Source organism: Hyla sarda, chromosome 9, assembly GCF_029499605.1.
Source record: "Hyla sarda isolate aHylSar1 chromosome 9, aHylSar1.hap1, whole genome shotgun sequence".
Lineage (NCBI taxonomy): Eukaryota > Metazoa > Chordata > Amphibia > Anura > Hylidae > Hyla > Hyla sarda.
This window is the reverse complement of record NC_079197.1, coordinates 9,525,894-9,543,642: the sequence shown is the minus strand read 5'-3', so window position 1 is coordinate 9,543,642 and position 17,749 is coordinate 9,525,894. Positions and strand designations below refer to the sequence as shown.

The 17,749-nt window shown below is 46.0% G+C and overlaps 1 protein-coding gene across 3 annotated transcripts in view; it reads right to left on the bottom strand.

Annotated features, from left to right (window-relative positions):
• Positions 1-17,749, bottom strand: part of LOC130290674 (metabotropic glutamate receptor 6-like) — a 75,916-nt gene that overhangs the window by 13,814 nt on the left and 44,353 nt on the right. For 2 of the 3 annotated variants that reach the window (XM_056538623.1, XM_056538622.1), the window contains exons 4-10: positions 14,565-14,781; positions 11,686-11,821; positions 10,693-10,847; positions 10,470-10,607; positions 8,085-8,285; positions 2,667-2,806; positions 208-1,143 (exon numbers count right to left, since the gene is read on the bottom strand). In XM_056538623.1, the coding sequence (XP_056394598.1) occupies positions 208-1,143; positions 2,667-2,806; positions 8,085-8,285; positions 10,470-10,607; positions 10,693-10,847; positions 11,686-11,821; positions 14,565-14,781 (1,923 nt within the window). The remainder of the gene's footprint in view (positions 1-207; positions 1,144-2,666; positions 2,807-8,084; positions 8,286-10,469; positions 10,608-10,692; positions 10,848-11,685; positions 11,822-14,564; positions 14,782-17,749) is intronic. The other variant, XM_056538624.1, reaches the window with a different exon arrangement.

The window sequence follows — 17,749 nt, the reverse complement described above, 5'->3', positions numbered from 1 at the left end:
TTTAACAAAACATGGATGAAATAGGTACATGCTGGTTATGGTGTCCAAAAATGTAGAAGACGAACGTGGATACTGAACAATGACCTCTCCACTGACCACAGCGGTAAGTGATATGGCATATGCATGGTCATGTAACACGACATGTTGACTAAGATGAAGTCAGCCAGTAAATGAGAATAGTATAAATGGCCAAGAAGTGCAATTCACCTTCTCAGCAGACTGTGCAGTGCCAAAGAAGATGGGGACAAATGCCAGCCATACAATACATGTTGTATACATAGTGAAACCAATAGGCTTAGCCTCATTGAAGTTCTCAGGCACCCCACGGGCCTTCACTGCATATATAGTACAGGTGACCATCAGTAGGATTGAGTACATTAGACAGCTAACAAGTGACAGATCAGACATGTCACATTTTAATACACCCCTGGCTAGCTCGGGGTTGGGTGTCCTCTGTTCTTCATAGTCAATTACACTGTGTGGGGGCAAAACGGCCAACCACACCGCTGTTCCCACCAGCTGCACACAAATAAGACTGAAAGTGATGACCAACTGAGATGCCGGACTAATGAAACGAGGAGGAGTCACTGAACGCTTTCCTTGTTCAAAGATGCGGTAGATCCTGTTGGTCTTGGTCAGCAGTGCAGCATATGAAATACACATGCCTAGACCCAGGAAGAGCCGCCGAAGGGCACAAACGGCTACGCCAGGCTCTGCCATCATCAGGAAGGTAATTGCATACATAAAGAAGATTCCTGTTAGCAAAACGTAACTTAATTCTCGGCCAGATGCCCTTACGATTGGAGTGTCATTAAAACGTATCAGGGTTCCCACCACAAAGAGGGTACTGAGTATGCCCAAAATAGACAAAAAAAGAGGCAGAACTGCCCAGGCAGAATGCCATTCCAGTTTGACAATTGGCGTTGGACGGCAGGCAGTTCGGTTCAGATTTGGCCTCATGTCAAAGGGACAAGCTTGACAGTTGAAGTCATCCAGCTGGAATTGGTACCCATCACATAGCTCACAATGCCAGCAACATGGCACTCCCTTCACCATCTTTTTTCGCTCTCCAGGTTGACAGGGAAGGCTACAGACAGACGATGGGATCTCTGACTGCCCGCCATACCACTGCATCTCTTCAATCTATAAAATAAAAATAAAAAATCAACCCTTCTGTTATATGGTGTCAACGAATAACAAAAATCCAGGTACTTGCCACCCAATTGTTGTCTGAATACAATGGAACCCAGAGTAACAGGCTAAGCTCTGAGCCACTATATTACCCATATAACATTTTAAGAAATTATTATACAGTGGTGCCTCAAGTTACAATGTTAATTGGTTCCAAGATGACCATTTTTAGTTAACATCATTGTATCTTAAAACCAAAAATCTATGGAAAACTAGTAATTTTCAGGGTCCTGTACAGTACATACAGGGAGAGATTGATCAAGACCTGTGCTGACGAAAAGTTCACCAGCTGGCCATAGCAACCAATCAGATCGCTTATTTTATTTTTCAGAGGCCTTTTCAAAAATGTAAGACGCGATCTGATTGGTTGCTATGGGCTAGATGAATCTCCCCTACAGTTTCCTAGAAATGTACTGTCCTGGTACAGGTAAAGGGCAGTGAAGGACATGTAGTACCCCACTGTACTGTAGGGAGGCGCTACCAGACACCAGTCAGTGCATGCACTTCAGCAATACAAGTGTTTTACCAGTGAAATGCCCATTCTGATTGGTCAGATCTTCCAGCCATTGTCACGTTTCACAGATCTGAACTGTCCATAACTGTATGTTGAATATGGTTTCAGGTTCCAATGGTCTATAAAAGACCACTGTACAGTGGTCCCTCAACATACGACGGTAATCCGTTCCAAATGAACCATCGTTTGTTGAAACCATCGTATGTTGAGGGATCCGTGCAATGTAAAGAATAGGAAGTTGTACTCACCTGTCCCCGCTGCTCCGGACCGTCACCGCTCGTCACCGCTGCCCTGGATGTTACGCTCCATCGCTTTCGCCGCGTCCCAGTGATGTCCCTGCTGATGTCTCTGCTGCCCAAGATTGTCACTCTCACGTCGCCGTCATCACGTCACTACGCACGCCGCTCCTATTGCATGACGACGATGGAGAGCGCCGGCGATGGAGGGGATCCCGAAGAGGACACTCCAGAGCGCCGAGGACAGGTAGGAGACCATCACCGGAGCACACGGGGCATTGTAAACAGCTATCCGGCGGCAGCTGAAGCAGTCAGCGCTGCCGGATAGCCGTTTATGCGATGGCCCCGACATACAAAAGCATCGTATGTTGATGCTGGTTTCAACATGCGATGGCCTCTGAGAGGCCATCGCATGTTGAAATTATCGTATGTCGGGTCCATCGTAGGTCGGGGGGGTCACTGTATATTGTTACCTGAGGCCATTGTAACTTGAAGAACCACTGTATATACACATATTACACTGTGCTGCCTATGCTCTTGACCAGTGGTCTTCAAACTGTGGCCCTCCCGCTGTTGCAAAACTACAATTCCCAGCATGCCCGGACAGCCGTTGGCTGTCCGGGCATGCTGGGAGTTGTAGTTTTGCAACAGCGGAAGGGCCACAGTTTGAAGACCACTGCTCTTGACTATACAGGTTTCCATTTCTGTTGACATCTAGCACTCACATTGATCCGTAAATACTCTGTCCACTGTCCAATGACTCTGTAGGATGGAGCAGAAGTGTTTGTCATCTGATACTGGAAAATGTCATAGCGCCCCGGCGCATCCCCATTTTCATTGAACATCACAGGTGTTCCAGCACTTCCTGTGAGGAGAAGAAAGAGATCAAACAGGATCAATATATTTCTCTAGAAGGCGTTAAGAAAACATGCTACTGTATATTTGAAAGAGTGTTTATGGTTCAAATAATGGCCCACTATATATATATGTCCTTAAAGGGGTACTCCACTGGAAAAAAAAATGTTTTAAATCAACTGGTGCCAGAAAGTTAAACAGATTTGTAAATTACTTCTATTAAAATATCTTAATCCTTTCAGTACTTATCAGCTGCTGTTATGATCCACAGGAAGTTCTTTTCTTTTTGAATTTCCTTTCTGCCAGTCCACAGTGCTCTCTGCTGACACCTCTGTCCATTTTAGGAACTGTCCAGAGTAGGAGCAAATTGTCATTGAAAACCTATCCTGCTCTGGACAGTTCCTAAAATGGACAGAGGTGTCAGCAGAGAGCACTGTGGTCAGGCAGAAAGGAAATTCAATAAGAAAAGAACTTCCCGTGGATCATAACAGCAGCTGATAAGTAATGGAAGGATTCATATATTTTTAAAATCTACAAATCTGTTTAACTTTCTGGCACCAGTTGATTTAAAAATAAAATAAAAAATAAAATGTTTTCCAGTGGAGTACCCCTTTAAAAGAGTTGTCTGGTACACACACAGCCCAATGACTGAATGAAGCCTGTGTATTACCTCATTTCACCTATGGTGGCGCTGCAGAGAAATCGAACACTTGCTTCCAGCTTATACCAAAGATCATCGCTGATCTTCAAAATCCAAGAAGAGGGGCACAATTCCATCAGCCCATTACTGAGGCACTGTACTAACAAAAAGGCCTTGTCCAATGTAAACAATTATATCAAGTCAATCGTCTGTAGTTGTAATAAATTCTGTTCTGTGTCAAGTGAGTTTTTTTGGAGAGCTGGGTGTAAGGCTGCTTTCACACTATAAAATTCATCCGTTTTAAAGATCTGTTTGATGTTCCGTTATGAAAACCCTGAAAATCGGCCATTAAACGTCCGTTAGAAAATCCCATTATAGTCTATGGGATTTTTACATTATCCGTTTTAATTGGTTATAGTCCGTTGTGAATAAAGGACGTTATTTTGTGACGGGAGAATGAACGGAAGAAATAGTACATGCACTCTTTCTCCCGTTACTATCTTCCGTCACAAAGTAACATCCGTTATTCATAACGGACTATAACCAATTAAAACGGATAATTTAAAAATTCCATAGACTATAATGGGATTTTCTAACGGACGTTTAATGGCCGATTTTCAGAGTTTTCATAACGGAACATCATAACGGGTCTTTTAAACGGATTAAGTTTATAGTGTGAAAGCAGCCTAAACTAATGTGGTTATTATTACAGGTTCCACTAGAATCTAGGTGTCCAAGCCCTCCAACTGTTGTAAAACTACAACCCCGAGCTGTCCAGGCATGCTGGGAGTTGGCTGTCCGGGCATGTTGGGAGTTGGCTGTCCGGGCATGCTGGGAGTTGGCTGTCCGGGCATGCTGGGAGTTGGCTGTCCGGGCATGCTGGGAGTTGGCTGTCTGGGCATGCTGGGAGTTGGCTGTCTGGGCATGCTGGGAGTTGGCTGTCCGGGCATGCTGGGAGTTGGCTGTCCGGGCATGCTGGGAGTTGGCTGTCCGGGCATGCTGGGAGTTGGCTGTCCGGGCATGCTGGGAGTTGGCTGTCCGGGCATGCTGGGAGTTGGCTGTCTGGGCATGCTGGGAGTTGTCTGTCCGGGCATGCTGGGAGTTGTCTGTCCGGGCATGCTGGGAGTTGGCTGTCCGGGCATGCTGGGAGTTGGCTGTCCGGGCATGCTGGGAGTTGGCTGTCCGGGCATGCTGGGAGTTGGCTGTCCGGGCATGCTGGGAGTTGGCTGTCCGGGCATGCTGGGAGTTGGCTGTCTGGGCAAGCTGGGAGTTGGCTGTCCGGGCATGCTGAGAGTTGGCTGTCTGGGCATGCTGGGAGTTGGCTGTCTGGGCATGCTGGGAGTTGGCTGTCCGGGCATGCTGAGAGTTGGCTGTCTGGGCATGCTGGGAGTTGGCTGTCCGGGCATGCTGAGAGTTGGCTGTCTGGGCATGCTGGGAGTTGGCTGTCTGGGCATGCTGGGAGTTGGCTGTCCGGGCATGCTGGGAGTTGGCTGTCCAGGCATGCTGGGAGTTGTAGTTTTGCAAACTATTGGAGGGCCGCAGGTTAGACACCTAGGTACTAGAGATACCACCCAGCTATGGCAGAGGATTACCTTACAGCCTTTGGCTTGGAGTCGTAGTTGTGCATCAGCTGGAGGCACCCTGGTTAGGAAACACTGCTCTAGTGAATAAGTCAGTGGGCATCCAGTACACCAGTGATCTTCAACCTGTTGCAAAACTACAACTCCCAGCATGCCCGGACAGCCGTTGGCTGTCCGGGCATGCTGGGAATTGTAGTTTTGCAAACTATTGGAGGTCCGCAGGTTAGACACCTAGGTACTAGAGATACCACCCAGCTATGGCAGAGGATGTACCTTACTACATAACTAAAGGATCTTTTACATGAGCTGATGGGGCAGGAAACTGAGCGCTAATCTCTGTGATCAGCGCTCATTTACATAACCTGGATCATTAGTGCGGTCCGTTGGGTTAATAAGGGAGTATGGATATGTTTTCTGTATTCTGCAAAGCCTTTGTGGATTTACTTGAATGTATTTCTGTAAGGCTGGGTTCACACCGCAATTTTGCTATACGGTTCCTGTATCAGGTTTTAGATTAAAAAAAACAAAAAACGGATTCCTCAAAACCTGACTAAACTGTATCAAAACATGTGCACAAATTTTTATCTGTATACGGTTTGAAAAAATGATGTCGGGTTGCATTCATTTTTTAAGAAAAAAAAAAGTATACGTTTTGAACTTTTCACTCCATTATGAATAAAGTTTCACTTGTTTGATTGAAATTCCAAGAAAAAAAAAATGTGGAAAGTCAAAAACCGTATGGTGAAAATTGGATGGAACCGTATGCACATACAGGTCTGTACAGTTCCCCATGTTAAAAAAAACGTATACGGGTTTTCACCCGGTTTAATACAGTTTTTCACCCGGACCAAAAACCGTGGTAGGCCACGGTTTTCTGTCCAGAAAAAAAAAAAGTAAAAAAACGTGTGGTTTGAAAAACGGAGACAACCGTATACAATATGGTGCATACGGTTTTGAATGGGAAGTCTATGGGTACGGATTTCTGTGCGGTTGCATACGTATAGCAAAATCGTGGTGTGAACCCACCCTAAATCTAGTCTGGTAAAATTTGATGAAAACCACTGTGACAATGTTACTGTTAATATTATTGTCATAAAGATAAATAGAATTTTTAACAACAGGAAAGGAAAATTTGGAGCCGCTGTAGATTTTTTATATTTGGGGAAAAGCCCTATTTTTAAAGGGAACCTGTCACTTTGAAAATGCAGTCTAATCTGCAGGCCTGATGTTATAAAGGAGAAAGGGCTGAACAGGTTGATATATACAGTAGTTACTGTATATGGGGAAAGTGCCAGGAAATCTCTGCTCATTATGGGCTTAGTAGTCATGTGGGCGGTCCAACTCACTGACTGACAGCTATCTGTGTATAAGTGTGTGCATAGAGAGCTGTCAGTCACCGAATAGGACCGCCCACTTGACTACATAGCCCAGAATGAGCAGAGATTTCTATGAAGAAATACCGTATTTTTCGCCGTATAAGACGCACTTTTTCTTCCTCAAAACTGGGGGGAAAAAGTTGGTGCGTCTTATACGGCGAATACACACCTATCGCGGCGGTCCCTGCGGCCATCAACGGCCGGGACCCGCGGCTAATACAGGACATCACCGATCGCGGTGATGCCCTGTATTAACACTTCAGATGCAGTGATCAAAGCTGACCGCCGCGTCTGAAGCGAAAATGACACTAACCCGGCTGTTCAGTCGGGCTGTTCGGGACCGTCGCAGTGAAATCGCGGCGTCCCAAACAGCTTACAGGACACCGGGAGGGACCTTACCTTCCTCCTCGGTGTCTGCTCCGTGCCGGGATCCCCTGCATGGCCGGCGCTCTCCTTCGTCGCCATCACGTCGTCGCGCACGCCATCCCGTCCTCCAATAGGAGCGGTGTGCGTAGCGACGTGATGACGGCGACGGAGAGCATGGATCCCGGGGAAGAAGACGTCCGGAGTGTCAGGGACACCACAGGGACGTGGCGACAGCGATGAAGCGACATCCAGGGCAGCGGTGACGAGCGGTGACGGGTCCGGAGCGGCGGGGACACGTGAGAATTACCTCCTATACCTCCTATACCTGCGGACCTCCAGATGTTGCAAAACTACAACTCCCAGCATGCCCGGACAGCCGTTGGCCGGCGTTCTCCTTCGTCGTCATCACGTCGTCACGCACGCTGTCCCGTCATCTAATTGGAGCAGGGTGCGTAGCGATGTGATGGCGGCGACGGACATGAGGATACCTGGCAGCAGAGACATTCCGGAGCGACGGGGACACCCCGGGGACGCGGTGCCAGCGATGGAGGTCGACATCCAGGGCAGCGGTGACGGGTCCGGAGCGGCGGGGACATATGAGTATTACCTCCTATACCAGTGGTCTTCAACCTGCGGACCTCCAGATGTTGCAAAACTACAACTCCTGGCATGCCCGGACAGCCAACGGCTGTCCGGGCATGCTGGGAGTTGTAGTTTTGCAACATCTGGAGGTCCGCAGGTTGAAGATCACTGTTGGGTTCAGAATCTTTTTTTTCTAGATTTTGCACCTTATATGCCGGTGCGTCCTATAGGGCGAAAAATAGGTAGGTATCCAGGAACTCTGCCCACAAAACTACCGAATATATTAATCTGTTTTGCTCCTCCTGCTCTATAACATGGTGCCTGCAGACTGGACTGCATTTTCAACAGGAGAGGTTCCCTTTAATTTTAGCAACTAACATACCTTTGTTCACATGAGCAGAACTAATATTCCATGAAATATCAGCCAAATGAATGGCAAGGTGGCCAAGAAGCAACTCGCCCTCTGGGTCACTCTTGTTTTACAAATAATGACAGGAAATCTGAGCTTGCCAGGACCTTCCTCGGTGCTAATAACCAACCTAATACCACAAGGTCAGGATCACGGTCTAAGCCGTGGTCTAATGTCTTCCCTTATGTTACAATTATACAGCTGTTGCTATGGTGTTTCGGAATGATAACTTCTGATTACCCTTCCCCATGGGTCAGAGTTTGCCAACCCCACACTCGCACACAGCAATGATCAAAGACAAGCATGGGTACAATGAATGATAGACTGATTCTTGCCATTAAAATTAACTCTGCGGATGTACTGTAAGAGTAGCCGTCCATCCATAGGATCCATCCTCTCACAAACCCCAAGGCTTCCAGGACAAAGGTCAACGTGCATATTGTGTAAGGCATATGCCATGGCATACACGGCATCAATGACAAACTGGACTTTTCCCTCTTGTTCATAAATGGAGTCTCTGGCGATCCTCTCTTCTCCTGCAGAAAAAAATAAATACCCTAAATAAGCCAGGTCGCTGGTTAAATGGGCATGAAAAACGACCACCACATTCCGAACCAAAAATGGTCACGTACTTTCCCGCACTAGTATCCATTACAATACAAAAAAGAAATTAAACAAAATTCTTTTTCTTTAAATTGACCCTCCTCTCTTTTTTTATTTATGTGATATTGGAGACACTCTAGTCTGTACTTAATTTGCATAATAATCCTAATTATCCTGATTTTCTTTAATTATTTAGCACTTGGAGCCTAAGCCTAGAGCTAAATGACAACAGCAGTTACCAGAAATCCATCCGAGATGGACTTCTGGTTGTGGTCGTGGCCACATTTGGTGTGATCCATCAGCCCAACTATAAAGTCATCTGCTGTGTTTTAGGTGAGGATTTTTAAACACTGGATCACATGTGCCCTAACATGTTTGTGCGCTGTTTGGACGCAGTACATGTGCCCACTAAACAATCTTCTGCCAAGATAATTTAACCTTGCACACTTGATCCTCGATTACTTGTGGCAGCCACTGTCACTCCAATAATGTAAATAAAAATGTATTTGTCCTTTGCCTTCCACATGGTTACATTTTAAAGGAGTAGTCCGGCGCGCATTTTTCTCATTTTATCCCGTCCGGGCTGCAAAATAAAAGAAAACAAACTTTCTCTTACCTGCCAACGAGCCCCCGGAGCTCCGGTACAGGTGTTCGGTCCCCGGGCTGTATTCTTCTTACTTCCTGTTAGCCCGGCACGTCACACGTAGCTTCAGCCTATCACTGGCCGAGGCGGGACATCACTGCGGCCGGTGATAGGCTGAAGCTCCGTGTGACTTGCCAGGCTAACAGGAAGTAAGAAGAATACAGCCCAGGGACCGAACACCTGTACCGGAGTGTACCGGAGCTCCGGGGGCTCGTTGGCAGGTAAGAGAAAGTTTGTTTTCTTTTATTTTGCAGCCCGGATGGGATAAAATGAGAAAAATGCGCGCCGGACTACTCCTTTAATTATGTTATTCAGTAGCTAAACAGAGCACGGAGTGCCCTTAGAGCTGCGGTCTCAAACTCCCGGCCCGTGGAACGAAATTTTGCAGCCCGGGCGCCGGGCAGGTGATTTCTTCAGGTAGTGCAGGATGCCGGGACACTGACGTCCTGCGCGGCGCATGTGATGACGTCACCTAACACGCGCATCCCAGCAAAGAAGTCTCATTTTCGGCTGCAGCTGGGAGATGTAAGTACTGTAGCTGTGAAACTTAGCTTAACTTGCCTAATTACTTGCCTAATAAGGGAGGACCTGCTTATCACCAGGGGCTAACCTATAGTCTTAGGGGGCATAATTGTTTAAATAGGAGCCCTACCTGCCGGGAGTAATATCTATCTGGGGGCCTGTACACCTATTGGGAACCCCTACCTGATCATCAGGTAGGGCTCCCCAGTAGGTACACAAGCCCCCATATAGATATGACCCCCATCAGGTAGGGCTCCCCAGTAGGTAGACAGGCCCCCAGATAGATATTACCCCCAACAGTGATGGGGATCATATCTATCTGTGGTCTCTATACCTACTGGGGAGCCCTACCTGATGGGGATCATATCTATCTGGGGGCTTCTGTACCTACTGGGGAGCCCTACCTGATGGGGATCATATCTATCTGGGGGCCTCTGTACATACAGGGGAGCCCTACCTGATGGGGGTCATATCTAGATGGGGGCCTCTGTACCTACTGGGGAGCCCTACCTGATGGGGGTCATATCTATCTGGGGGCATGATAGGGGCATCATATGTGAGGGGGGCATGATGGGGGCATTATATGTGAGGGGCACACGATTGGGGCATTATATGTGAGGGGCGGATGATGGGGGCATTATATGTGAGGTGAGCATTATGGGGGCATTATATGTGAGGTGAGCATTATGGGGGCATTATAGGTGAGGTGCGCATGATGGGGGCATTATATGTGAGGGGCGCATGCGGCCCAGCCTCACCCAGCCTCTACCTCCAGTGGTCCCCAGATAATTTGAGTTTGAGACCCCTGCCTTAGAGGGTCAAGTTAAAGAAGTGTAAATTAGTTTACAATAACTAGTCAGCATTATGTAACAGTAGAAAATATAGGAGAGATGGAATAGATAAACTGCCGTCAAATACCTATTATATGCCATAGAAGAAATTATCACAATACCAGTGCACTTTCTCCTGGTCTCTTCTGGTTGAGCAGATCGGGTCAATTTACATTTAAAATCATCTTCCCAAAATTCTGCAAACCATATATTGCGTCGATTGTTTTCCAGTGTACGACTGATAAAATACTGATCAAATCCTAAAATGAAAAAAAATGAATGTCAAGATCACATTGTCAAAAGAAAATATTATAAATGTACCCCTTAAGGACACCATTTACTTACCATCAATAGACGCTCTTTTTGGCAGAATAGTCACCGCGCCTTCAGCTACTTCTTCCAGACCCAGAATAGGAGATGTCTTGGACCCCCAGCTGTCTGAACCCACCCACAAAAAATGGCCAGTCTGATTGGCACGGTGGGCTGCCTCTAAGACACGTCTAGGAGAATAAATTATTTCATTAGTTAAAGACAAACAGACAGAAAATCGAAAATCACATCATAGTGGGGATTCTCCATGTATAAGAAGAAAAGAATACACACAAATAAGAAAGAAAGAAAGTGGAGCACTGACCGTGTCATATTCAATGCAGGAAAATCTTTATTCCAGGTACATAATGCGGGGGAGTGGACTCACAGCGAGGACTTCGGGCAATGGTCTGTGGACATGGACTGTTGCCTGAAGTCCTACCTGTTTCTACATGGTCGGTGCTCCGCTTTCTTTCTTTCTTATTTGTGTGGATTCATATTGAACTGTTATAGCGTAGCAGCACTGGCATCTGATGTCTATCGGTATAGCTCAATAAGGGGTTGGTTGAGCAGTGCTGAGACCACTGAACATTGTTGGTTAATTCTAAGAACTGGTTTACAAAAACAAGTACTATAATGGTGGCCATACTGACTGTTAAACAACTTTCCCCACAAAGATATATGACTAAAGGGCCTTTTACATGGGTCGACTATCAGCCAAATAGAAGCTTGGAGGAACATTTTTTTTTCCAATAAATAACAAAATTATTGTTATGAAGACCTAAAAATCATTGTTAGCCGGTCGCATATTGCCCTGTGTAAAGGGGGAATGTGCTGCCAAATATGATGAAAGTGAAGAGCTACACGAACAATCCAGCGATCATTTATGTGGCCCTACCTACACGACAACTGACGTGTAAAATGCTCCATAAATGAGTACCATTCTTATGACAGGTATTGGTCGGCCCATCTAAAAGAGCCCTAAAAAACAGCTATATCAAAAGTTAACTGCAATAAAGTAACACTTACTTGATGTCATCCTCATTGGCAAAAATAATGATGCCTCTGGCATTAGGCGTCTCCATCAGCCGTCGTATCACTTTATCAAACTCTCCGGGACGAGGCTCCCGTGGAATTTTGATAGACTGAGCAATACAAACACCCCCTGTAAGACAAGGTAAATACATGGTATGTCTGTAATAAAAACATCAACATATTTCCAAAATCCACCCTTTTCCTACTGTGGAAAGAGCCAAAGCTCCTATTGTTGCTCTGATACATTGTCATCCTGACTACTGTGACTGAAAACTATTTTGTTTTCCTTTCTCCAAACTCTTCCCTTTCCAATCTTCCTTTCTTCAATGCAGCAGTCATGCTCACTTTCTGTTCTCCTGGTTCTACCTTGTGCCTTGGTTGTCCATTCACTTTAGGATACATCTTTTTCTTGAGCTATGTCTACCACCTGGCCTCCACATTCTGCAAACTACAAACTTAAACCTAAAGGGGCTTTTCCTGAATGTACCCGTATTTTTCACCATATAGGACGCTCCGGCATATTAGACGCACCCAATTTTAAAGGAGGAAAATCTAGAATACAATGTAAAGTATAAGACAGTGATCTTCAACCAGCGGACCTCCAGATGTTGCAAAACTACAACTCCCGGCATGCCAGAACCGCCGTTGGCTGTCCGGGCATGCCAGGAGTTGTAGTTTTGCAACATCTGGAGGTCCGCAGGTTGAAGACCACTGGTATAGGAGGTAATACACATATGTCCCCGCCGCTCCGGACCCGTCACCGCTGCCCTGGATGTCGACCTCCATCGCTGGCACCGCGTCCCCGGGGTGTCCCCATCGCTCCGGAATGTCTCTGCTGCCAGGTATCCTCACGTCCGTCGCCGCCATCACATCGCTACGCACCCTGCTCCAATTAGATGACGGGACAGCGTGCGTGACGACGTGATGACGACGAAGGAGAACGCCGGCCATGCAGGGGATCCCGGCACGGAGCAAACACCGAGGAGGCAGGTAAGGTCCCTCCCGGTGCAGCCGGGTTAGTGTCCCTTTCCCTTCAGATGCGGCAGTCAGCTTTGATCACCGCGATGATGTCCTGTATTAGCCACGGGTCCCGGGCGTTGATGGCCGCAGGGACCGCCACGATAGGACAGGAATTTAATGTGTATTCGCCGTATAAGACGCACCAACTTTCCCCCCCCCCCCCCCCCCCCAGTTTTGGGGAAGAAAAAGTGCGTCTTATACGGTGGAAAATACGGTATATATTCTTGAAACAGAAAGTCCAAACCAGCTCACCCCGCCTGGACAACCGGAGCACGGATCCAGGTGCTGGACAACACCGAGAATGTAGAGAAGAAAGCAGAGTTGGATCCAGCTTCAATAGCTATATTATATATATAGGTATATATTCTTGATATTGTATAACCAAAGAAAAGTAATCCTGCACTCACCGCGCGGGCTCTGTATATTCGGCTCCTTTCAGGGATATTCCATCCGACTGGCAGGTGTGCTTGGTGTGGGGCACTCAAAGGCGACTGCCAGCGGTTTCACGCACAGGGATTATTCGCTTCTTCCGGCCGGAGGCGTGGATGGAATATCCCTGAAAGGAGCCGAATATACAGAGCCCGTGCGGTTAATGCAGGATTACTTTTCTTTGGTTATATTATATACACTTACAATTGGTTTCTACTATTCTATATCTGATAGTCCACGGAGTGTATCCTTTTGTATTCCGGTAGTACGAGTGTTTGTGTCCTATACCACCAGTGGTGCCACTCATACCCACCTTATTGTTAGATTTTTGATATTGTGCTTGGACCGCTATTAAAATTAAATAATGGCATACTCACTGAGATGGGTCCCCCACAGCTGCCATTGTTAAGTCCTCTGGTCCCCCACTCCTCACTCTGCTTGCTATTTTCAAGACAATCTTAGTAGTGACGGCTAAGCCAATCAATGAGGCAATGCAGCTGTGACCAGTGATTGGCTGTGTTGGCCATCATTGCTAAAACAAGTCCATCTCGAAAGTAGCAAGTGTAACACGCGAAAGACATCACAGCAGGAACTGCTAGATAGGTGATTAATCCTTTTTATTCTTATAGTGGCTCTAGCACCATATGAAAAGGTAACCATCTGATTGCCAATATCCACAATTTTAAGAGTGCACTAAAAATAAAAATTAAGTTGCTAGGCCTTTTAAAGTGCTTAAGTCAAATTCATCTTGGTTTGCTCTCCTACATTATTTCTCAGAACCTCATCCCTTCATTTGGGGAAGAGGGTCTAAGGGTGTGTTCACACTACCTTTGTAGTGTACGGTTGCTGGATCCGGTTTGGAGGGGTGAAAACCGTCCGCTCCCATATCCCAGCCGGATCTGGCCTGAACCCCATTCATTTCAATGAACCGACCGGAGTCAAACGCTGACTCCAGTTGTCTCATTTTTGCCCCGTACACGGTTTTCTGACCGGACCTAAAACCATGATATACTCCGGGCGGTTCATTGAAATGAATGGGGTTCGGGCCAGATCCGGCTGGGATACAGGAGCGGCCGGTTTTCGCCCCTCCCAACCGGATCCAGCAACCGTACACTACAAACGTAGTGTGAACACATCCTAAGAAGTACTGTAAAGGGGGTTTCTGCATACTAATACAGTTTACAGATGTGCATACACAGATACTGCATGGATGACTGACTTTTACTACATTGTTTTAACTATGTCGCATCTTGTTTCACCCCTACTTCCTACTAAATTGTAATCTCTTGTGAGCAGGGCCCTCACTCCTTCTGTTTGAACTGTTGAATTGTTTGTCAAGATTTTATTGCTATATCAATAAAGATTATTACAGTGTGTTCATTTTCTATGCTGAAGGTTTACTTGTCTTGAATGTAGGCACTCACCAGCTTCACGAGAGATCTGTACAAAGGCTTCTACTCCGCTTTCCCCATAGTTGCCTTCGGATGCCAGAGTGGACACATAGTTCCATCCAAGGGCCTTAACAATGTCCACCATGGCTTGTGCCTGATAGGAGTCAGGCGGCACCACACGGGAAAAGAAATCATATCGGTTATTGTCACTGAGCTCTGGGGCGGTGGAGGCATAACTTATTTGTGGAATCTGAAAGAGATGGAAGAACTGAAAATTATATGCGAAATGGTACCACTCAATTCTTTGTAGTTGAAAGGCTCACCGACTATACACTGATCATAGGGATCCCTCTTCTCACAAACTCTGTAAAGGTTTACAAGCAAAGCCCAGTTTTCACATGCTTTATGTATAATGTTAGGTGGCTTTGTTTTAACGACCTTCATTAATCACAGCCCAAGATCTAAGATTCTATTAACACTTATTTTCTCCATTTAACGCATACACTGGGTTGTCTCCATTAACCTCTTAATGACCACTATACGCATTTTGTTAGCAGGGCAGATTTGGCCTTAAAAGTGCACCACAGTAAAGGCAAAGGTGCCTGAGGAATGGCTCAAAAGAAGATCAAATAAACAGTAACAATTCAATAAAATGGCATAGTAATAGAAACAAGGGTCCATGTAGTGCTGTAGCAGTCCACATCACTAGGGGATCCAGACAGTAGTTCTTCCACAAAGCAGTCCTCCAGTGTGGGGTGAGCCAAAGATCTGCTTGGAGGAGGTGCCTGGCCAAGGATTTTTTATAGCAAGATTGGGCCATAAGAAACATATAGAAAAGAATGATCTCTGGTGTATTGGGAATGTTGACTGCAACAATTTATTTTAATTTTATTTAAAAAAAATATATATACTGCCATCCTACATTAAAAACTATATATATATTTCCCCCTTACAAAATGTTTTTTTTTTATCCAAAACATAGAAATATAAGAATACATATTATTGATAATACCATGCCCATAATAACCTGAGCTATAAAATTATCTCATTATTTATTCCACATTGAACACTCTAAAAATAGACTGTATTTTGTTCAGCTGCTTACAAAAAAACCAAAAAAAAAAAGAAAGAAAGCTATCAAAAACTAATTTGCACAGTATTAAAAAGTACAATTTGTCCCGCAACTTGGCTCCCTGTAAATTTTGTAGGTCCTGATAGCACTGCTTCCCTATTAAATGACAGTAAATGATGGAGGCACAGATAGTACTACTACCCTCTCATCATAGACTTGCATAGCGGGGGCGGGGCGTGACGTAACACGGGTGCGGAGTCGTGACATCATGATACTCCGGCCCCGTGGTCGGCACCCGGCAGTTTGTGAGCTGGCAGCGCAGCGTGCAGCTCAAAGAGGTGGGTGCCAAATGCAGGATTGCGGGGGTCCCCAGGGGTTGGACCCCCGCGGTCAGACATCTTATCTACTATCCTTTGGATAGGGGATAAGATGTCTTAGGGCCGGAGTACCCTTTTAATGAGCAGCAGAGAGAGCATGAAGGAGGCAATATGGCTTGAAACTGGGGTTTCTGGGCAGCACAAGGTGAAAAGGTGGGAAAGGATAGCCTCAGGGGCAATTGATGTAGAGGCTGATAGAGGAGGTAGAAACGCATAGTCGGCCCCAGATGGACTGGTTTTATATACAACATAGTCTTTTGAGCAACAAATTCAAGATCTGATTGCAAGTCTGGTTATAGAAATGGCCCAGTGAGTGTATTTTCTGGTCACATGGAAGGGGCGAGAGTATTATCTGTGAAGATTTTAGAGTAGTGAGACTCCACCTGCTTGGTGCTGCTATTATGTAATATTGCAGATGTGGTTGCAATCTATTTTGGGTAATGTTTAATGCGAGACTATATTACAGCATACCTGTCAATTAATAAAAATGTTTGACATGTCTTACGGACACTGTACTCCTCTCCCAGCTCTGTGTCTAGAAGACCTAGATGGCCCCATAGACTTACATTGTAAGTATGTCCTGGTCACATGACACTTCGCGCAGACTTCTCCCGGCTTGTTCTCTCGATAGACTCTGACCAATAAAAACTTTTGATATGTCTCTACGACACATCAGAAGGTTTACTTTATTTTTTAATGACAGCCCCCATTTAACCTTGGATGAAGGCATAAATATGTAAACAATGTCAGAACATGAAAGGTTGTCTGTTTAGTTATCAGAATCTGCGCAGAGGAAAAGTTGACCAATTGCCCATAGAAACCAAGTAGGGAGCACCTCCTTTGGTGAGTGTCCACCCCATCAAAGGAAATATTTATGGAAGCTTAGTAGGGGGTATTTTGTTTGCATCATTTGTGTTACCACATTCTGAGGCTTTTAGGATAGGAAAACTAATAGCTACATTTAAAGTGGTCCTAAGGAGTAGACATGTTAGATGGCAGGACAGTGAATTACCATGTAAGCATTGTAAACACCGAGAGTCCTTACTGTCTTTACTTATGACAATGGTAATGATATAGAAATGTCTGTCACAATCGCACAAAAGTGTTCAACGTCAGATTAGAATTTCAAAACAAATGTATTTCAGTTTCACTACCAAAGATGTAAACAATCTCTAATGTGACTGCTATTTCAAGTATAAGACAATAGAACCAGTTGCTGGGGTACCGCACCATGCTAAAGGCGACTAAACACATACAAATTATTTACCGCATTTTTCGCCATATAGGACGCTCCGGCATATAAGACGCACCCAATTTTAAAGGAGGAAGATCTAAAATACAATGTAAAGTATAGGACAGTGATCTTCAACCAGCGGACTTCCAGATGTTGCAAAACTACAACTCCTAGCATGCCCGGACAGCCGTTGGCTGTCCGGGCATGCCAGGAGTTGTAGTTTTGCAACATCTGGAGGTCCGCATGGTTGAAGACCACTGGTATAGGAGGTAATACTCACGTGTCCCCGCCGCTCCGGACCCGTCACCACTCGTCACCACTGCCCTGGATGTCGCCCTCCATCGCCGTCGACGCGTCCCTGGGGTGTCCCAGTCGCTCCGGAACGTCTCTGCTACCCGGTATCCTCGCTCTCTGTCACCGCCATCACGTCGCTACGCACGCCGCTCCTATTGGATGACGGGACGACGTGATGATGACGAAGGAGAGCGCCGGTCATGCAGGAGATACCCGCACGGAGCAGACACCGATGAGGCAG